Source organism: Lithobates pipiens, unplaced genomic scaffold (assembly GCF_037356315.1).
Source record: "Lithobates pipiens isolate NorthernLeopardFrog02 unplaced genomic scaffold, aLitPip1_a1.2 Scaffold_8, whole genome shotgun sequence".
In the NCBI taxonomy this organism is placed as follows: Eukaryota; Metazoa; Chordata; class Amphibia; order Anura; family Ranidae; genus Lithobates; species Lithobates pipiens.
Window position 1 is genome coordinate 656,690,261 of NW_027507903.1, and position 22,650 is coordinate 656,712,910.

General features: G+C 48.1%; 1 protein-coding gene across 3 annotated transcripts in view; it reads left to right on the top strand.

Moving 5' to 3' along the window:
* LOC143961742 (asialoglycoprotein receptor 2-like) overlaps nucleotides 1-22,650 on the top strand; it is a 99,875-nt gene that overhangs the window by 43,395 nt on the left and 33,830 nt on the right. For 2 of the 3 annotated variants that reach the window (XM_077471081.1, XM_077471082.1), the window contains one exon: nucleotides 1,210-1,320. The exons of the other annotated variant lie outside the window; for it this stretch is intronic. In XM_077471081.1, the coding sequence (XP_077327207.1) occupies nucleotides 1,210-1,320 (111 nt within the window). The remainder of the gene's footprint in view (nucleotides 1-1,209; nucleotides 1,321-22,650) is intronic. 3 annotated transcript variants of the gene reach the window in all.

Sequence of the window (22,650 nt, forward strand, 5' to 3'; positions counted from 1 at the left end):
TAACTGAAAGGAGGATTCAAAGGTGGTCTGGTGCCGTCTCATCTGTGAAGAGGCCCAACAACTGAGGAAGCAACCAGAGAAGGACTCTTTGGGGGAAGGCCACACTGAAGGCTGGCTTCTTAGAAAGAGCCTGGAGGCTTAGTTGAAAGACTCCAAGTGAATCTACACTTGTATGGTATCGCCGCACCAGCTGTAAGATACTGGTACCGTATAAGGGCTCTCTAAATTTGTCTACATCCTTCAGTTACAACAAGTCTATGGCAGAGACTTTATTCAACAAGTGTTCTACAACAAGTCTGTGGCAGAGACTTTATTCAACAAGTGTTCTACAACAAGTCTGTGGCAGAGACTTTATTCAACAAGTGTTCTACAACAAGTCTGTGGCAGAGACTTTATTCAACAAGTGTTCTACAACAAGTCTGTGGCAGAGACTTTATTCAACAAGTGTTCTACAACAAGTCTGTGGCAGAGACTTTAGTCAAACGTTCCATATGCAAGTCTGTGGCTGAGACTTTGCTTTATCTGAACTCTCTAGGCCTAGTGAGAGGAGATCTATCCGGTAGCTGTGAGAATCCAGTTGTGAGGGCTATTCTCTGGATTTCTAAAGTGAGAGACTTTTTATTTTGAGAAGTTACAAGAGTACCGGAACTTTCTACCTAAACCCTCTAATCCTCATTGAGAGACTGCGTTTTGTCTATTACTATTTTTGGCAAATAAAAATCCCAAAAGCGGATCCAGTGTTGGTTTCTACAGTTCTTTGGGCAATCTACCTCGGGAAACCCCTAGACGTACACAAGGTCAAGAAGGTAACGGTAAGCCCAACAAAGCCAGCCGCTCCTTCAGGAGTCAGTGCTACGCATACGGTAGTAGGATATGTAGTAGACATACGGTGGTAGGACATGTAGTAGACATACAGTATTAGGGGGGTATGAACCAGAACCTACACTGTAATTTGCCTATATCATGATAATGAAATAACATGATGTGATGTGTACATATACAGTTATAGTGGAAGATTATTATATGATAGCTGTGATATAAATATAGATGTATACAGTTATAATAGAAGATTACAGATTTGTATGCAGGGAACGAGCACACAGATGATCCAAAATGAATATAAAATGTCTTTACATGAGATAAGAATTCTGGAGGATTATTATACCGGCTGATACACGCAGGAATATTCACTATCCTCTCTGTCTGTAGAGATTCCGGCTGCCAAGAATACACATCACCGGGTGATACTGATCCTGGGGGTCCTCCTAATATTGGTCTTCATTACTTTGCTCACCCTCACGACTTTCTTGTTCATTTCCTGTGAGTATCTCTAATATATTGGGATATTTGGGTTGGGATTTGGCATCTGAACCTTTGTATTCGTTACTTGTTGCCCTTCCCACAGGGGGCAGAGTTTTTCATATTTGCCTAGGGCTAAGGAGACTACTACCTTCCTGCGCAGAACCTCTGCCTCTTAATTTAGACCTGTCTGACATTTAAAAAAAAAAAAAAGGGATTGCTTAACCACTTGTAGAGCGGACCATTTTGCTGGCCTAAGACCAGACCACTTTTTGCGATTCGGCACTGAGTCGCTTTAACTGAAAATTGCGCGGTCGTGCGACGTGCCTCCAAAATTGACGTCCTTTTGTCCCCACATATAGAGCTTTATTTTGGTGGTATTTGATCACCTCTGTGATTTTTATTTTTTGCGCTAAACACAAAAATAGAGCGACAATTTTGAAAAAAAACACATTATTTCTTACTTTTTGTTATAATAAATATGCCCCAAAAATATATAATAATATATATTATTATATCTTTTTGGGGCATATTTATTATAATATTATTATATTATTATTATTATTATTATAATATAAAAAAAAAAAAAATTTCCCTCAGTTTAGGCCGATACGTATTCTTTTCTATTTTTGGTAAAAAAAATAATCACAATAAGCGATTAATGATTGGGTTGAGCAAAAGTTATAGCGTTTACAAAATAGGGGATAGTTTTATGGCATTTTTATTAATATTCTTTTTTTTTTACTAGTAATGGAGGCGATCAGCGATTTTTATTGTGACTGTGACATTTTTGACACATTTTTGGGACCATTGTCATTTATACAGCAATCACTGCTATACAAATGCACTGATTCCTGTGTAAATGACACTGGCAGTGAAGGGGTTAACCAGTGGGTGGCAGTGTAGGGTTTAAGTGTTCCTAGGGGTGTGTTACTAACTGTGGGGGGCTGGTCTTTGTTTTAGTGAACACTGATCTCTGCTCCAATCACATGGAGCAGATATCAGCGTCACTTGTTGCTAGGCAGAACGGGGAGATGCTGTTTACAATGGCATCTCCTCATTCAGCCGCCCCGTGAGACGATCGCGGGTATGCCCGCGGTGATCGAGTCCGCGGGACCCACGACCGGACCAAGAATAAGACCAAGAAACAGTTTTGCATTGTTTGCACACATTTTAGCCCTGAAGATTGCACGCCCTAGAGAATAAAATAGTGGTAGTTTTAATTTTTTTTATGTCAGATGATATTACTGCAACTTTCAGTAAAAAATAAACACACTAAAAACACACTAAAGTGAATCTTAGGGCAAACAAATGCAATAAATGTGTGTGTTTACATTCTCACGTGTGTATATGTGGGGGGCTCAAAATGTTTTGGGGGGGGGGGGGTTATGTGCTTTGGTTTAACCTTATTTTTTATGCTTAACATTTTTATTTTTTGTCATCACATAGGGGACAAAAAGTGCCCTGTGTGATGATTTTTAGGTGACAAGGTTCTCTTTAATCTTTTAGACCCCGACGTGTCTCCTCTGGGTGCCACTGAATTATTATTATTATACATGATTTATATGGTGTCTTACGCGGGAGACAGATTGGAATGCAGCGATCCCCCACACCTCAGGAGACGGATAGGAATGAGGCAGCTATCAGAGGCCTAAGACTCCTCAGGAACTGCTTCCTGATTGGTTGGGAGGAGAATCGGGAAGACAATAGTGAACATTAATTTGCTATTGTCACACAAGTTGGCGGGCTCGGGGCGCAGTGCTCTGCACCCTAAGACCACCTTTTTTTCTTAAGCCAATTAGAGCCTCAGGCCTCAGGCCCATTGAAACGTATGCGTCCGGAACCCCACATGTAGATAAGAGGGGCCAGATGCATGGATGGGGGGGTGGCGCCTATGCGCCCCCTATGGACGGGTCGTCACTGCCTGGCAGCGATATTGAAGAATTTGAAGATATAAAGTGTAAGTCTCCATGAATAAATTCCTACCTTATCATAATATACAGGAGCAGTATAATCATTTCAGAAAGGCTCCGCCTTTGAGCTCCCATTTATAACTTTGACTAACTGTTGGCTGACGTTTGTGAACTCATCTAAGAACTACACAGGCACCAGAAATGTAATTACTGTGTCATCTCTGAGCTGGCATCTTAGTTGGTCCAAAACATAGATGATGACTAGGGATGAGCCGAACACCCCCTGGTTCAGTTCGCATCCAGAACATACGAACAGACCGAAATTTTGTGCAAACTTTCGAACACCGTTAAAGTCTGTGGGACTTGAACGTGAGAAATAAAAAGTGCAAATTTTAAAGGCTTATATGCAAGTTATTGCCCTAAAAAGTGTCTGGGGACCCGGGTCCTGCCCCAGGGGACATGTATCAATGCAAAAAAAAGTTTTAAAAACTTAAGTTTTTTCGGGAGCAGTGATTTTAATGATGCTTAAAGTGAAAAAATAAAAGTGAAATATTCCTTAAAATATCATGCCTAGGTGGTGTCTCTAGTATGCCTTTAAAGTGGCCTGTGTTTCCCATGTTGAGAACAGTCCCTGAACAAAATGACATTTCTAAAGGAATAAAAGTCAATCAAAACTGCTTGCGGCTGTAATGTAATGACGGATCCCGGCAATATGTATGAAAATTATTTAGAAAAACGGCATGGGTGACCCCCCAGCCCATTACCAGGCCCTTTGGGTCTTGTATGGATATTAAGGGGAACCCCGCACCCAAATTAAAAAAAATAAAAGTCATGGGGACCCCAGGCCCTATATACTCTGAACAGCTGTATACAGGCGATCCCAAGAAAGACATGGACTGTAGGTTTGTTCTTAAGTTGAATCTGTTTGTAATTTGGAACAGGTACATTTTGTAAGTGTAGCTCCAGCCAAAAAATCTATCTTTTTGGATAACATAGGGAAGGATTATCACCCCTGTAACATTTGTTTTGCTGTCTGTGCCCCTGTTCAGAAGATTTCACCTCACTTTTTGTCCATATGACAATTGAATTTTGAAAATTTTGGATTATTAGGGAAACAAGGATTGGTGATAAAACATCAGTGGAGACACCTTTTTCCCATGTTAACTCTATATTACAGGAAAGAATTTCCCTTCCTAGGGGTAGATTTCCTCTCACTTTCTGTTTTCTCCCTCCATTTGTAAGTAGGAGTCGTTTGTAAGTCAGATGTTTGAAAGTAGGGGCCTGCCTTATATGCTCTGCAGAAATTTGGGCCTTAGGTGTTGGTGGTACCAGAACACCACTCTTGGTGGGGGCTGGAACGGGCCCTGCTGTGAAATATTATATCAAGAATTGTAATTACATGCCCCTGTTGAACAGGGTCAGAAAAATTGGGCCTTTGGTGGTGTGGTGGTGTTGCCACTACATTGTAAAGCCTCACAGTTACTCTTAGTGAGCGCAGGAATGGGCCCTGCTGTGAAATATTAGATCAAAAATTGTAATTACATGCCCCTGTTGAACAGTGGCAGAAAAATTGGGCTTTAGGAACTGGTGCTGGTGCCACAACACTGCAACCCCTCACAGTTACTCTAGTTGAGCACAGAAACAAGATCCTGCTGCAAAATATTACAGCAAAAATTGTAATTACACGCCCCTGTTAAACAGGGGAAGAAAAATTGGGCCTTAGCCACTGGTGGTGGTGCCCAGAACCAAAAATGTTCTTACAAGCTATCAGCATTATTATTGAGGAGGAAGAGGATAGTCACTCAGCATCAGCATAGGCAGTGTTCAAGGGACCTCACATTCATAAAAAAATGTTACATCAGCATCAGGGGCTTGGTAGCTGGTGATCCAAGACTGATTCATTTTTATGAAGGTGAGCCGATCAAACGAGCCGGTGGACAGGCGCACTCTGTGATCGGTTACAAAGCCTCCAGCAGCACTGAATGTGGGTTCCGAAAGAACGCTGGATGTAGGACAGGCCAGTAGCTCAATTGCATACTGTGCAAGCTCTGACCAGTGATCCATCCTCAAGACCCAGTAACCCAGAGAATTTTCAGTTGAAAAGGTCTCCAAGTCTGATCTTGCCCCTAGGTATTCCTGCACCATGTAAATCAGACGCTGGCGATGGATGCTGGAACCGATCAGACCTTGGGGCTGCGGACTAAAAAATTGTCTGAAAGCATCTGTCAGGAGGACACCTTCTCCACCACTGACCGAAGCCTCAGCAACACGTTGTCCAGGACTAGGAATTTGTAACCTCCCAGGCTCTGGAAATGCATTGCACAAACCTTTCTGCAAGGCCTCACAAAGATGTTTCATCCTCTGCTTCCTCTGCGACAGCTGGATAAGTTCCGCAACCTTACCCTTGTAACATGGATCAAGGAGGGTTGCCAGCCAGTACTGATACCTCATCCTTGATACCACAAATTCAAGCATGCTTTCGCAGGTTTTGCAGGATCAGGGAGGCCATGCAGTATAGGTTTGCTGAGGTATTTCGATCCGGAGTCCTCACTAAGGACAACCTGATCCGCAGCCATATCCTCCCAGCCACGTACAAGTCTATGGGTTTCTGAGGACTGTAAACGATCCCTTGAAGACTGCTGCTGATGCTGAGTACTAGGCTCCATTTCCATGCTGACACAAATCTCCTCCTCCTCCTCTTCCTGTGTGATTGGAGGGCCTGCAGGAACACTGTCTGGATAAAGGGGTCCTTTAGAGGTAAGGAAGTTCTCCTCTTTCTCCCTCTGTTCTGCCTGAAGTGCCCTGTCCATTATTCCACGCAGCATGTGCTCCAAAAGGTAGACAAGAGGGACAGTATCACTGATACATGCACTGTCACTGCTCACCATCCTCGTGGCCTCCTCAAATGGTGACAGGACAGTGCATGCATCCTTGATCATGAGCCACTGGCGTAGTGAAAAAAAAGCCAAGCTCACCTGACACTGTCCTGGTGCCATAGTCGCATAGTCGCAGGTACTCATTGATGGCCCTCTGCTGCGTGTGCAGCCACTGCAGCATGGCCAACGTTGAGTTCCATCTGGTGGGCATGTCACAGATTAGGCGTTTCTTGGGCAGGTTGTATTCCTTTTGCAGGTCAGCCAGCTGAGCACTGGCATTATATGACTGGTGGAAATTCACACAGAGTTTCCCGGCCTGCCTTAGGAGATCCTGTAAGCCCAGGTATCTGCACAAGAACCACTGCACCACCAAATTAAGGATGTGAGCCAAACAGGGAACATGGGTGAAGTGTCCCTGTCAGAGAGTGGAGAGGAGGTTGATGTCATTGTCGCAAACCACAATTCCTGCCTGAAGCTGGCGTGGCATCAACCACCTCTGAGCCTGCCCCTTCAGAGCTGACAGAATCTCTGTCCCAGTGTGGCTCCTGTCCCCTAAGCACACCAGATCAAGCACCGCAGTGCTTGCATAGCCCCTTGAACGCTTACGGAGCACCGCTGGTTCTGAGGACAAATCCATAGAGGAAGAGGCCATGGAGGAAGAAGATGAGGAGGGGGTGGAGGAAAGAGGTGTGTCAGAATCACCAATAGTAGCATTTTGGAGGTGTGGTGGCGGAACAAGCTCCAAGAATACTGCACCCTGTCCTGCATCCTTCCCAGCTGCCAGCAGGGTCACCCAGTGCGCCGTTAAAGATAGGTAACGTCCCTGTCCATGCCTGCTGGACCATGAATCAGCGGTAATATGCACCTTACCACTAACCACCCTGTGCAGTGATGCCAAGACACTGCCTTTCACATGCTGGTAGAGAGCCGGAAATGCCTTCATTGAGAAAAAGTGGCGTTTGGGAACCTGCCACTGAGGTACCGCACATTCCACAAATTGACAAAAGAGGGCAGAGCCTACCAGTTGAAAAGGTAGCAGTTGGAGTGCTAGAAATTTAGCCAAGCTAGCATTCAGCCGCTGGGTATGTGGATGGCTGGGACTGAATTTCTTTCGCTGGTTTAGCAACTGGGGTAGGGAAATTTGACTGTTACAAATCGGACGTAGGTGTAACGATAGCAGATTGCCCGCAAGTACTTGGCAAACCTAATTCTACACCTTCATTCCTGTCAGTGCAGGTTTCTGAGAGAACTAAAGGTATAGTGGAATTGGAGATCCCAGCTGATGATGAGCAAGGAGAGGTCCACCTTTTTCTTTGGTGTGGGTCTTTTAAGTAAACTTGCCAACTGACTGCATGTGAGCTCAACATAGGTCTGGTCAAGCATGTGGTGCCCAAGCGGCTGCTGTTTTGGCCACGCTTGATACACTTCAGACATATGTTGCAAACATCAATGGTGTGATTTGCTGCACTCGTCTCAAAAAAAGGGCCACACCAAAGAACGTTTGGAAAAACGTGCGGAGTCAGCAGTGCCCTGCACATGCGGAGCTCTGAGGTGTGATGCAGTGGGTTGTCTGCCCTTAAGCTGGCCCCTGGAGGGCATCCTGCCTCCTCCTCATCCTCTCTCCTATAAGGCACCCACATAGAGTCAGTGACCTCATCATCCCCTCCCTCCTTGTAGCTGGAGCAAACCTGGCAGTATGCTGCAGCTGGGGGAACATGACTGCCAGTTTGTTGTCCTTCTTGGGCACCCCCTCACTCTGGGCTCATTTTACTGTCTTCCTCAATCTGGATACCATCATCGGAGCCTTCAAAACGCTGCACATCCTCCTGCAGCATGTACTCAATACTGTGGTCAAACAGTCCGGGGGACTCCTCAGGGAATGATGGTGGGGCTAGGGAAGGAGTGACATTGAGCCGATGGAAGAGGCCGCTTTGGCAGTTGCATTGGCAGCCAAAGAAATCTGAGCCTGGGTGACAGAGGATGAGCAGGATGAGGACGGCTTGGTCATCCACTCTACCAACTCTTCTGCATGTTGTGGCTCAACACGGCCAGCTGGCGAAAAAGAGGACAAGCGTGTCCCACGGCCATGTGCTGAGGATGCACCGTGTCAATGACAAGCAATGTTGGCTGTAGACACAGAGCCTGCTTTCCCTCTTTTAGTGGCCTGTGAACATCTGCCTCTCCTTGTTGGCCTCCCAGACATACCGTATTTGATTTATTTGTAATGCATTTGAATAGGTATAACAGGAATATATATATATATATATATATATATATATATATATATATATATATAGCGATACCCTCACTTAAGAGGGCCGCAAGTTTGGTTTGGGTCCTGAGCACAGCTCCGCCAACCCCCCGGCAATCTGCACTACCCACTCTGGCACAGTTAGTATCTAGCAATACACATTAAATCACTTATACTCTAAATATGTGTGTGTGCGTGCGTGGGTAACTCAAGCTCATAGACAATCTTTGAAAGTATATAACTGACTTTACTTATTGTTTTTATAAAAGGAATAACATGAATCAAACATTTGGATTGCAACACATAATCAGGTCCCTGCAGTAACCAGTAATAAAGCTAAACAGAGTAATCAGCATAATAAAGTATTGCTATGCAACTCTAGCGCTGCCCTTTTTTAGCTACTTCCCCACATGGGTAAACACCCAGCACTGTCTACCTATGCAGTCAGGCCTGACTGATCTAGATGGAAGTCCAGTAAAACAATATTCGCTAGCAATCTTTCGGTGGTGCACTTGAAGAACAACTTTGTAATCCAAACGAATAATAAAGATAAAGCATCTGTCTTTAAACAGCTCTCACCACCCGGACAAGTCCAAGTCCGGTTTCTCTGCCTTTTCGTCTAGGAACAGGAATCCACCGATCTCCGAGTCTTCAATCCTTCTGGTGTACTGCAGCAAGGAATGAGAAAATGTCTCTCAGGTGCAACTAGGCTGGCAGAGAGCTCTTTGGAAAAGAGCACAAGGCCCAGGCTTTAGGCCTTGTGCCTCAGCAGTTCAGCACAGATCTCCTCTTGCTTGAAGAGAGGGGGGTGTCCAAAGAGGAAGAACTAGGCCTCTCCCCCTCCTTATATATCCTCCCCCATGAGTCTTTGAGACATAACTCAAAACATCCTGGGAACCAGCGGGGTTCTGGGAACAGTAGTTTTATAGTCCTTAAAGAGACCCCGCTACACACTCCCCCCACTGAAACTCTTTGGTCCCCAAAGATAAACTTTTAACACATATCCTGTACCAATTTTGAAAGTGCTGGGTATGATGTTGGTACAGGGAATTTCCACCAGAACTCAGAGGTGGGATTCCCTGTCCCACAGGTCACACTGACATGAGTGGCCTGCCTAACTGTGCCAGAGAGTGAGCTGGGGTTGCCCTCCACCAAATGGTCAGTGGAAGGATTAGAGCGTTCAGCACTTCTTCTAGCAGTCACAACAGAGTCCTCAGAGCTCTCTCCCATTTGAGAGTAGGTTAGCTTCTTGGGGGGTCTCACAACTCGGCGAGCTCTCTGTTCTCTTGGGACTTCAGGCTCTGGTGCCACAGGTTCTACTTCAGGAACACATTCTGACAGCATCACTGGTTCTGGAACATCAGTTCCTTCCTCTTCTGAGTAAATGCTAGGGATATCTTCCCAGCCTTCAGGCACACCACTAGATGGAATGAACTCTGTAGCTTCTGGGTTCAGTGTCCCATCCTGTGTATCCTCAGTAGGTGGGAGATCTATGGCAGAATTTCCTGGAGTTGATGAAGGCCACAGCCACTCAAGCTCTCCTCTTCCACCTTCACCTTGTTGGGAATCTTGTCCATCTCTAACCCGGGAGGTCTGAGACCGAGTGCTAGGTCCTGGGGTATCCAGAATGGAAACAGATTCAGGTGGATCTCTCACTGGAGGTATTCTGACTGCTTCAGTAAGTGGGAGCAAATGATTCCTGTGCCAAGTTTTCAAGGGCCCCACTTTCCCCTCTGGTTTTAGCTTATACACAGGCAATCCAGGTAGCTTTCTGCAAATGACATAGGGCTCCGATCTCCATCTTTTAGCAAGCTTGTGCTTCCCAGGGATCCCCAGATTGCGTAGCAGTACACGGTCCCCAGGCTGCAGGTCTTGCACTCGAACCTTCAGATCGAAGTTCCTCTTGTTGCGGGCTCCCCTTTGGTCCGAGGCCGCCTGAGCTCGTTCATGGGCCACTTTCAAATTGTGTCTAAGTCGGTCCACATATCCCTTGTGGGAGGTAGCAGAGGCATGGTCTAGGGAAATGCCAAAGGCCAGATCCACCGGCAATCTTGCTTCTCTCCCAAACATGAGCCGGTAGGGGGAGTAACCCGTCACATCACTTGTGGTGCAGTTGTAAGCGTGCACCAGAGCTGATATGTGTTGGCTCCAGTGTTGCTTCTTCTCTGTCTCTAGAGTTCCAAGCATGTTTAGTAAGGTCCGATTAAACCTCTCAGGTTGGGCATCTCCTTGTGGATGATAAGGTGTAGTCCTGGTCTTCTCTACTCCTTCAGTCTTGATGGGCAAACCCATCCACAAATCTTCTATAATAGGAGCAGAACCCCAAGAAAGATCTGAGCTCTGTGACTGTTGTCGGTCTTGGCCAAGAGGTAACTGCCTCCAACTTCTCAGGGTCTGTAGCCACTCCCTTTTCAGACACTATGTGTCCCAGATAGTTCACAGAGGATTGGTAAAACCGGCACTTCTCGGGAGAAAGCTTGAGTCCCTCTTCGCTGAGTCTTCTCAACACCTTCTCCAACCTGGCCTCATGTTCTTCCAAAGTTTTCCCGAAGACAATGACATCGTCCAAGTACACAAGGACTTCTATGAGGTTCATGTCTCCAACGGTCTTCTCCATGAGGCGTTGAAAGGTAGCAGGGGCTCCAGACAGGCCCTGAGGCATTCTGTTGAATTCGAAGAATCCCACTGGGGTTATGAAGGCTGTCTTCTCTCGGTCTTCCTGGTGCATGGGGATTTGGTAGTACCCACTCTTGAGGTCCATTACACTGAACCACTTGGCACCAGCCAAACTCTGTAGGGCATCCTCTATTCTCGGTGTGGTATACTGGTCAGGGATGGTCCTCCTGTTGAGAGTCCTGTAGTCAATACAAAGCCTCAACGACCCATTCTTTTTCCTGACCATCACTATGGGGGAGGCATAGGGACTTCTAGACTCCCGAATCACACCAGTCTTCTTCAACTCCGCAAGCTGCTCCCTCAGATCCTCCAGATCAGCTAGAGGGACCCGCCTAACCCTTTCCCTGAAGGGTTTGTCTTCTTGGAGGCGGATTCGGTGGGTGGCACTCCTGGCACATCCCACATCAAACTCATCCTTTGAGAAAATCCTCTCCCATCTAGTCAGCTGGGCCTTGGCTCTCTCCTTCCAGGCTCCAGGTAGGTCCGGGTTCTCCATGGAAAGTTTCTCCCAAACATCTCCTCCTTCACCCGTTCCTTTTACTTCTGACCAGCTGACTGGGGCCGCAGGACTCACCTGCCCCAACAGCATCCTGGCAGGGATCTCTATGGGTCTCTCCGTAGGGTTTCTCACACTCACTGGGACTCTTCCTCGAGCCTTCTTCAGGGCCTTGATTGAAATCACTTCCGGTATCACTTCCAGGCCTGAGTGGTCCTCCCTTGGATCGGATTCCAGCATGACAAAGGGGCCAGGCTGCTCCCAGGTAAGCTTCACCGTGGCCCTGAGGCAGGCTACCCCTCCGGGCTGCAGCACCACTCCCTCTCTCCCAAGTCTCCACACCTTCCCTATCCCCTCTCCTGGGGTCTTCTGCTCTAGGACCAACCGTTGGTAGGCTGTCTTCAGCATGGGATGGATATTGGGATCTTGATGGTTTCTCGTCTCCACTAGAGGGGTCAGAAGTCTTCGCACCAGATCCGTATTGGTCCCTATGATGAGGGACATCTTGCTGGCCCCGGGCGGTCTAGGACACACAACTGCCAGGGTTTCAAACACCTCTGTTTTCCCTGCCACAGATGGATCGAAGGTCAGCTTTATGGGCAGGTAACCATCGTAGGGGAAACTCTGAGTTCCAAGGCCCCATATCTCCAGCTCTTCTATCTTCTGTATAGGCAAATGGCTCAAGTGCCTATCATAGAAGTCTCTGTACAACAAAGTCACTTGAGCTCCAGTGTCCAGGAGGGCCTTCGTGTAGACTCCTTCCACCTGGATGGAGACAGTGGGGGACGGGCCGACCAATTCTTCTGGGAAGGGCCGGGTTGAGGCCACCCTCTTCTGGGGACCCGTCTTCATCCAGTTGGTTTTTGACTTTACTCTTTTTCGAGCCTGGCATGCATTGACCCTCCCCACAGTAATGGGAGTACAAACCCGCTGAGGGATGTTATTGTCTCTTATTTGTAGACATTCCTTCTGAGGGGTCTGGTTTCCTCTCTCTCTCTTCCTTCTATTCAGTTTGGAGTTCACTGAAAGGCATGGGCACCCGGTTGACTCCCTCACCGGGGCCCTCTGAAGTTTCCCGCCGGCTGGCGGTTATCTATCTTCTTCTTCTTGGGACTGGAACATCTACTGGCGAAGTGGCCACTGCCCCCGCAGTTGTAGCATAGCATCTCTTCTCGGTCTCGAGTGGGGCTTGGTGTTGGTGTATCTGGAAACAACTCCCTCCTAGGACTTGGTTTCTCGGCTCCCCCTTGACCTTTCGCCATCATAGCAGTCAACATCTCCATCACCTGGGACATCTGTAACTTCAAAGTGTCCAGCTCCTTATCTCTAGCGGGAGTCATGGCCGGTGTAACTATTGCTACCGGTTGGTTGACGGGCTCGGTGAGATGTTCTTCCCTTTTCTCTTCCAGTAGGGCCTCTTCCTCTCTGATCATTCGGATGAGGTCAGTGTACTCCAGATTCTTCCCATCCAGTCGGGCACGCAGTGTCCATGCAATAGGATCCATGGGTTGAGCTCCCCTCAGTACCTGTTGAGCACGGGCCTCATCTACTTTTCCTGGGCTGATCCCCTTCTTTAGGATCATCCTATGCAGGATTTTATCTAAACGTCCCATGTAGTCTGATAGTTTTTCACCTTTCTTCTGGTAGCAATGCTCTAACTGATAAGCAAGCTCAGAGATTTTCTCTTTCCCACCAAACACAGTCTGTAGTACATCTAGGTACTCCTGTGCATTACAGTCTGTCCTGCTCATCTTCAGGTTGCGTACGGCCTCTAGAGCAGGCCCCTTTAGACTTTCCACAATCCTCTGCTTCTTTATGCGCTCTGGAACTTCCCATTCCTCTAGTGCCTGACTTGCGCTATCTAACCACTCTTCAAATCCCTCTTCTTCCGAAGGTACAGGTTTCCTCCCTGAAAACATCCGGAGTTTTCTGTACCCCGACATCGGGTAATCTGTGGGATCCTTCTTGCACTGGGCCACAATCTCCCCCAGGACAGCACACAGTTCTGCGCTAAGGGTGGCCGGTGCTGATCTGAGACTCTCGGGTGTGGTACGGGCCGCAGCCTGCGGTGATCCCGTTGGCGAAGGCTCCTCCTTTATTGCGTGCGCCAACCTAAAGGATCTGTTGTCTTGTGTCCGTACACGGTTGCGCTTGCAAGCCTCCGGCATCCCATCCCAGTATTCCACTAGCGCATACTGATATGAGATGTCTGGGTCTGATTTTATCTCCATCACCCATGGTTCATGGTCTGGGGACACTGACTTCATTAACTCCTCTACGGTCTCAGTCGACCATTTCTCCCCTGGGAGGCTAATGACCACTGAATGACTTGGGTCGGCCTTAGCCGCTTCACACCACGCTCTGACTCCCTGTGGGTCCATGCCGGTACCTCTGGCGTGTTCACCGCTGTCTCAGAAATCCCGGATTTACGAGCCCCCACGTATAGCGATACCCTCACTTAAGAGGGCCGCAAGTTTGGTTTGGGTCCTGAGCACAGCTCCGCCAACCCCCCGGCAATCTGCACTACCCACTCTGGCACAGTTAGTATCTAGCAATACACATTAAATCACTTATACTCTAAATATGTGTGTGTGCGTGCGTGGGTAACTCAAGCACAACTTTGTAATCCAAACGAATAATAAAGATAAAGCATCTGTCTTTAAACAGCTCTCACCACCCGGACAAGTCCAAGTCCGGTTTCTCTGCCTTTTCGTCTAGGAACAGGAATCCACCGACCTCCGAGTCTTCAATCCTTCTGGTGTACTGCAGCAAGGAATGAGAAAATGTCTCTCAGGTGCAACTAGGCTGGCAGAGAGCTCTTTGGAAAAGAGCACAAGGCCCAGGCTTCAGGCCTTGTGCCTCAGCAGTTCAGCACAGATCTCCTCTTGCTTGAAGAGAGGGGGGTGTCCAAAGAGGAAGAACTAGGCCTCTCCCCCTCCTTATATATCCTCCCCCATGAGTCTTTGAGACATAACTCAAAACATCCTGGGAACCAGCGGGGTTCTGGGAACAGTAGTTTTATAGTCCTTAAAGAGACCCCGCTACACATATATATATATATATATATATATATATATATATATATACACATATATATACACATATATACTGATTCTGAATATACTGCAGCTAACTGAATCAACTGCCTGTAGTATATTAGGAACAGGACAACAGGAACAGTCTGAAGTGAGATCTAGCTGCACAGGATACAGTAATGAATATACTGCAGCTAACTGAATCAACTGCCTGCCTGTAGTATATTGGGAACAGAACAACAGGAATGGTCTGCAGTAGTGAGATCTAGCTGCACAGGATACAGTACTCAATATATGCTGCAGCTAACTGAATCAACTGCCTTCTTGTATTGTATTAGGAACTAGGGATGAGCTTCGTGTTCGAGTCGAACGCATATTCGACTCGAACACCGGCTGTTGGCCCGTTCGGCGAAGCCAGAACTCTGTGGGCCGTTCGCGCCAAATTTGTGTGGCGCTCACGGCCCACAATGCACTGCGCCACCGCAGTGCATTGCTGGCTCATGATTGGTCAAGAATGCACTGTGACCCCGCATGCTTGGCCAATCACAGCGCCGGCAGCGAGGAGAGCCATGATTGGCCACAGGCAGGATCCCTGTGGCCAATCATAGCTCAGGCTGTGCAGTACACGCCCCACACTATATAAGGCCGCCAGCGCGGCAGCCTTGTGTAGTGTGTGGGCGTCTGTAGGAGTTAGTGGGTGTTCTCTGTGTACCTTCAACGCAGTATACACCATCCGTTATCCACCGATTTAGTGTTCTTGCTCTTCTGTAATTGAGCTTTCACCCATCTGCAGGAGTTTGTTGGTGTTGTCTGTGTGCCCTGAGCGCAGTATACACCATTATCCACCGATTTAGCATTCTTGCTCTTCTGTAATTGAGCTTTCAGCCAGCTTCAGGAGTTTGTGGGTGTTGTCTGTGTGCCCTGAGCACAGTATACACCATTATCCACCTATATAGCTATATTGCTCTTCTGTAATTGAGCTTTCAGCCAGCTGCAGGAGTTTGTGGGTGTTGTCTGTGTGCCCTGAGCGCAGTATACACCATTATCCACCTATATAGCTATATTGCTCTTCTGTAATTGAGCTTTCAGCCAGCTGCAGGAGTTTGTGGGTGTTGTCTGTGTGCCCTGAGCGCAGTATACACCATTATCCACCAATTTTGCTCTTCTCTAATTGAGCCATCTGCCATCTGCAGGAGTTAGTTGGTGTTGTGTGCCTCCAGCACAGCACAGTATACACCGGTATCTACCCTTTAATTCCTGTTGTTCTATAATAAAGGCATCTGCAGGAGTTAGTGGGTGTTGTGTGCCTCCAGCACAATATACACAACCCAATTGCTGTTTTCCCATCTCCCTTCAGGCCATTACCATGTCTGGAAGGCCAACAAGGAGAGGAAGACAGCCACGAGCCGATAAAAGAGGACAAGCAGGCTCTGTGTCTAGAGACAACAGTGCTGGTCGTGGACGCGGTGCATCGTCATCAGCACGTGGCCATGGGACACGCTTGTCCTTATTTTCGGCAGCTGGACTTGTTGAGCCGCATCATGCCGAAGACTTGGTAGAGTGGATGACCAAGCCCTCTTCATCCTCCTCATCCTCTCTCGCCCAGGCTCAGGGTACTAGCAAAGCAGCTGCCAATGCATCCTCTTCCCTTGTCTCAATGTCATCATCAGTGACTCCTTCCCTAGACCCACCACATCCTCCTGAGGAGTCCCCTGAACTCTTTGAGCACAGTGTTGGGTACATGCTCCAGGAGGATGCCCAGTGTTTTGTAGGCTCTGATAATGATACTCAGCTAGAGGAAGGCAGTAGAGTGAGCGCAGAGAGAGGGGATGCTCAAGAAGGACAGCAATCTGGCAGTCATGTTCCACAAGCTGCAGAATACTGCCAGGTTTGCTTCAGCGATGAAGAGGGAGGGGATGATGAGGGCACTGACTCCACGTGGGTGCCTGATAGGAGAGAGGAGGAGGCACATCTCCAACGAGGCAGGATGCCCTCCGGGGGCCGGCTTAGGGGCAGCACACCGACTGAATCACACCGCAGAGCTCCGCCTGTGCAGGGCGCTGCCTCTGCGCGTTGTTCTAAAAGTTCTTTAGTGTGGGCCTTTTTTGAGATGAGTGCATCAGATCGCGTGCTGCTATTTGCAACATATGTCTCAAGCATATCTCGCGTGGCCAAAACATCAGCCGCTTGGGCACCACTTGCTGCTTGGCCAGACATATGTTGACCTGCCATGCAGCTCATTGGCAAGCATACCTCAAAGACCCACACCAAAGAACAAAGCGGACCTCTCCTTGCTCCTCATCAGCTGGGATCTCCAACCCCACTAGACCTTCAGTCCTCTCTGAAACCTGCACTGAGAGGAATGAAGGTGTAGAATTAGGTGTGTCACAGCCAAGTGCTTCCGGGCACTCTGCTAGCAGTACACCCACGTCCGATTATAGCAGGCAAATTTCCCTGCCCCAGCTGCTGGACCGTCGAAAGAAGTTCACTCCCAGCCATCCACATGCCCAGCGGTTGAATGCTAGCTTGGCTAAATTGCTACCACTTTAACTGCTGCCTTTTCAGTTGGTAGACTCGGCCACCTTCCATGAGTTTGTACAATGTGCGGTTCCTCAGTGGCAGGTCCCCAAACTCCACTTTTTCTCACGGAAGGCGATTCCGGCTCTCTACCGGCATGTGGAAGGCAATGTCCTTGCCTCGCTGGACAGGGTGGGATATTACCTGTCTTTCATGGCCCATTGGGTCACTCTTCTGGCAGCTGGGAAGGATGCAGGACAAGGTGCAATAGTGTTTGGAGGTGGTTCTGCCACCACGCCTCCAAAATGCTACTACTGGTTGTGACACACCTCTCTCCTCCACCCCCTCCTCTTCTTCTTCCTCCATGGCCTCTTCCAGTGCTCTGTCTTCAGAACCAGCGGTGCTCCATAGGCCTTCAAGGGGCTACGCAAGTACGCAGGCAAAACGATGCCATGCCGTGCTTGCACTGGTTTGTTTGGGGGACAGGAGCAACACTGGGGCAGATATTTTGTCAGCTCTGCAGGGGCAGGCCGAGAGGTGGTTGACGCCACGCCAGCTTAAGCCAGGATTGGTGGTTTGCGACAATGGCACCAACCTCCTCTCCGCCCTCCGACAGGGACAACTGACCCATGTGCCCTGTGTGGCTCACATCCTTAACCTGGTGGTGCAGCGGTTCTTGGGCAGGTACCCAGGCTTACAGGATGTCTTGAATCAGGCCAGGAAAGTCTGTGTGCATTTCCGACGATCATTTAAAGCCAGTGTTCGGCTGGCAGAGCTCCAAAAGGAGTTTAACCTGCCCAAGAACTGCCTTATATGTTACATGCCCACCAGGTGGAACTCAACGTTGGCCATGCTGCAGCGGCTGCACACGCAGCAGAGGGCCATCAATGAGTACCTGTGAGACTACGACACCAGGACAGGGTCAGGGGAGCTCGATTTTTTCTCACCACGCCAGTGGGGCATTATCAGGGATGCATGCACTGTCCTGTCACCGTTTGAGGAGGCCACAAGGATGGTGAGCAGTGACAGTGCATGCATCAGTGACACTGTACCTCTTGTCCACCTCTTGGAGCATACGCTGTGTGGAATAATGGACAGGGCACTTGAGGCAGAACAGAGGCAGGAAGAGGAGGACTTCCTTGCCTCTCAAGGCCCCCTTTATCCAGACAGTGTTCCTGCTGTCCCACCCATCACACAGGAAGAGGAGGAGGAGGCGGCTGGCACTCAGCATCAGCAGCAGCAGCAGTCTTGTAGGGATGATTTACAGTCCCAAAAAACCTGTGAACTTGTACGTGGCTGGGAGGAGGTAGCTGCGGATCATGTTGTCCTTAGTGACCCAGAGGACTCCGGACCATATGCCTCAGCTAACCTACGCTGCATGGCCTCCCTGATCCTGCAAAGCCTGTGGAAGGATCCTTGTATTCTTCGGATCAAGGAGAGGGACCATTACTGGCTGGCCACTCTCCTTGATCCACGGTACAAGGGTAAGGTTGCCGACCTTATCTTGCCGTTGCAGAGGGAGCAGAGGATGAGACATCTCCGGGAGGCCTTGCAAAAAGGTCTGTGCCAGTCTCCCAGAGACTGGGAGGTTACAAACTCCTGGTCCTGGACAACGTGTTGCTGAGGCATCGGTCAGAAGGTGCGGTGGAGAAGGTGGCCACCTGACCGATGCGTTCAGACTTTTTTTAGTCCGCAGCCCCAAGGTATGATTGGTTCCAGCAACCATTGCCAGTGTCTGATTTACATGGTGCAGGAATAACTAGGGGTAAGGTCAGGCTTGGACACCTTTCCCACCAAAAATCCTCTGGCTTACTGGGTCTTGAGGATGGATCACTGGCCAGAGCTTGTACAGTATGCAATTGAGCTACTGGCCTGTTCTGCATCCAGCGTTTTTTCGGAACGCACCTTCAGTGCTGCTGGTGGATTTGTTACCGATCACAGGGTGCGCCTGTCCACCAACTCGGTTGATCGACTGACCTTCATAAAGACGATACAGTCTTGGATCACCTACAGCTGCCAAGCACCTGAAGCTGATGTAACCAAATATATATTTTTTTGAAATATCACATCCCTTCAAGAATGCCTATGCTGATGCTGAGTGACTGTCCTGTTATGTTGATTGTCTATCCTCTTCCTCCTCCGCTGATATCTTGGAAGAACATTTTTGGTTCTGGGTGATGCCGCCAGCCCAATTTTTCTGCCCCTGTTTAACAGGGGTGTTTAATTACAATTTTTGAAGCAATGCTTTGCAGCAGGGCTCATTCCTGCACTCCAACTAGAGTATATGGGAGAGGTTGCAGTGTGGTGGCACCAGTACCAGTGCCTAAGGCCCAATTTTTCAGCCCCTGTTTAACAGGGGCGTTTAATTACAATTTTTGAAGCAATGCTTTGCAGCAGGGCTCATTCCTGCACTACTACTAGAGTATATGGGAGAGGTTGCAGTGTCGTGGCACCAGCACCAGTTCCACCAGCCCAATTTTTCAGCCCCTGTTTAACAGGGGCATGTAATTACAATTTTTGATGCAATGCTTTGCAGCAGGGCTCATTCCTGCACTACAACTAGAGTATATGGGAGAGGTTGCAGTGTCGTGGCACCAGCGCCTAAGGCCCAATTTTTCAGCCCCTGTTTAACAGGGGCATGTAATTACAATTTTTGATGCAATGCTTTGCAGCAGGGCTCATTCCTGCACTACAACTAGAGTATATGGGAGAGGTTGCAGTGTCGTGGCACCAGCACCAGTGCCTAAGGCCCAATTTTTCAGCCCCTCTTTAACAGGGGCATGTAATTACAATTCTTGATATAATATTTCACAACAGGGCCCTTTCCTGTGCCCACCGAGAGTAACTGTGAGGACTTATAGTGTTGTAGCACCAGCACCACAACCAATTTTTCTACCACTGTTCAACAATGGCATGTAATTACAATTCTTGATATAATCGTTCACAGCGGGCCGCTCCAGCGCCCACCAAGAGTCACTTTGAGGGCTTACAATGTTATGGCAACACCAACACCTTGTTCCGCCATTTCTGCAGAGCATTTAGGGCAGGCCCCTACTTTCAAACATCCAACTTACAAACGTCTCCTACTTGCAAACGGAAGGAGACAACAGGAATTGAGATGAAAAAAGATGGACGGCAAAACAAATTATACAGGGGTGATAACCCTTCCCTATGTTTTCCAAAAATCTTAAAAATAGATTTTTTGACTGGAGATACACTTTAAAAATGTACCAGTTCAAAATGACAAACAGATTCTACTTAACACAACAAACCTACACGGTCCCTGTCTTGTTTGCATCGCCTGTATACTGCTGCTCTGAGTATATAGGGCCTGGGGGCCCCACCAGGGGAGTTGCTAGGTTGCAAAAGGACCAGGGGCTTCAGCCCAGAGTCCAAGCGGAAACGGGGGGGGGGGGGGGTCGGGTGTTGTATGGGATGCAGGTTTTTTTTGGCTGGGCCGTGACACTGACAGTAGTGACTTACATACACTAACCTACCTACACTGACGGCAGTGACCTACCTATCTGACCTACCTACACTCACCTGCCTGATCTACATACACTGGACATATACATAAACTAACGGTAGTGACCTACCTACACTGATCGATCTACCTACACTGACATTTACATACACTGACCTACCTACACTGACATTAACACACACTGACCTACCTACACTGACATTAACACACACTGACATTTACATACACTGACCTACCTATACTGACATTAACACACACTGACCTACCTACACTGACATTTACATACACTGACCTACTTACAGTGACCTACCTACACTGACATTAACACACACTGACTTACCTACACTGACATTTACATACACTGACCTACCTACACTGACATTAACATCATACACTGACCTTACTGAGCCGTGGTGTCATAGCAGCCAGTCCTCAGAGGAGGATCCGAGGAGGAGAGGAGAGCGGCTTGCCCGAGCGCCAAGTGGGGATGTGGCGTGGCAGCCTCTTTGTTATTACCGCCTTCTGGAGCCAACAGCGCCTATGATGGACGTCACACGTCCCACTGTCCCTATTTGGACCAGTGGGACGTCCATTATAGACGTGCAGGCTCCAGAAGGCGGGACCTGCTCTGGCACTCAGGCCGCACTCGGCCGCACTCGGCCACGCTCGGAGGCGCTCGGGATCAGATTGGTCCCGGCGCTCTCACCTACCCTGCAGAGCTGACACTCGGGGCTATAGGGGGACACATTCGGGGCTGCAGCCCCCCCAGCCACCCCCTCCAGACGCCCCTGAGCCCCACGTCTTTCCTTTTTTTAATATGGGTACGGGGTTCCCCTTAATATCCGTACAAGACCCAAAGGGTCTGGTAATGGGCAGGGGGGGCTACCCATGCCATTTTTCTCAATGATTTTCACCCATATTGCGGGAACCAGATATTACATTAAAACTGCAAGCAGTTTTAAATGCCTTTTTTTCCGTTAAATGTCATTTTGTGCAGGGAATGTTCTAAACACGGGAAACACGTGGCACTTCACAGGCATACTATAGACACCCCCCAGGCACGATATTTAAAGGAATATTTCACTTTTTTTTTCACTTTAATCGTCATTAAAATCAGTGCTCCCGAAAAAACTGCCATTTTTCAAAACATTTTAGGCATTGACCCATGTCCCCTGGGGCAGGAGCCAGGTCCCCAAACCCTTTTTAGGACAATATCTTGCATATTAGCCATTAAAATTAGCACTTTTTATTTTGAACGTTCGAGTCCCATAGACTTCAATGGGGTTCTAAAGTTCGCAAGAATTTGTGGTCCGTTCGAAAGTTCTGGTGCGAACCGAACCGGGGGGTGTTCGAGTCATCCCTATTAGGAACAGAACAACAGGAACTGTCTGCAGTGAGATCTAGCTGCACAGAATACAGTACTGAATATACTGCAGCTAATTGAATCAACTGCCTGCCTGTAGTATATTAGGAACAGAACAACAGAACTGGTCTGCAGTAGTGAGATCTAGCTGCACAGGATACAGTACTCAATATATGCTGCAGCTAACTGAATCAACTGCCTTCCTGTATTATATTAGGAACAGAACAACAGGAACGGTCTGCAGTGAGATCCCATCTATCTAGCTGCACAGACTACAGTACTGAATATACTGCAGCTAACTGAATGAACTGCCTGCCTGTAGTATATTAGGAAGAGAACAGGAACAGTCTGCAGTGAGATCTAGCTGCACAGGATACAGTACTGAATATACTGCAGCTAACTGAATGAACTGCCTACCTGTAGTATATTAGGAACAAAACCACAGGAACGGTCTGCAGCGAGCTATACCTGCACAGGATACAGTACTTAATATACTGCAGCTAACTGAATTAACTGCCTGCCTGTAGTATATTAGGAACAGAACAAAATGAACAGTCTGCAGTGAGATCTAAGCTGGATCAACTGCCTGCCTGAAGTAGATTACAAATAGTACAGCAGGAACAGTCTGCAGTGAGATCTAGCGAAACTGGATCAACTGCCTGAAGTAAATTAGAAACAGTACGGCATGAACAGTCTGCAGTGAGATCTAGCTAAACTGGATCAAATGTCTGCCTGAAGTA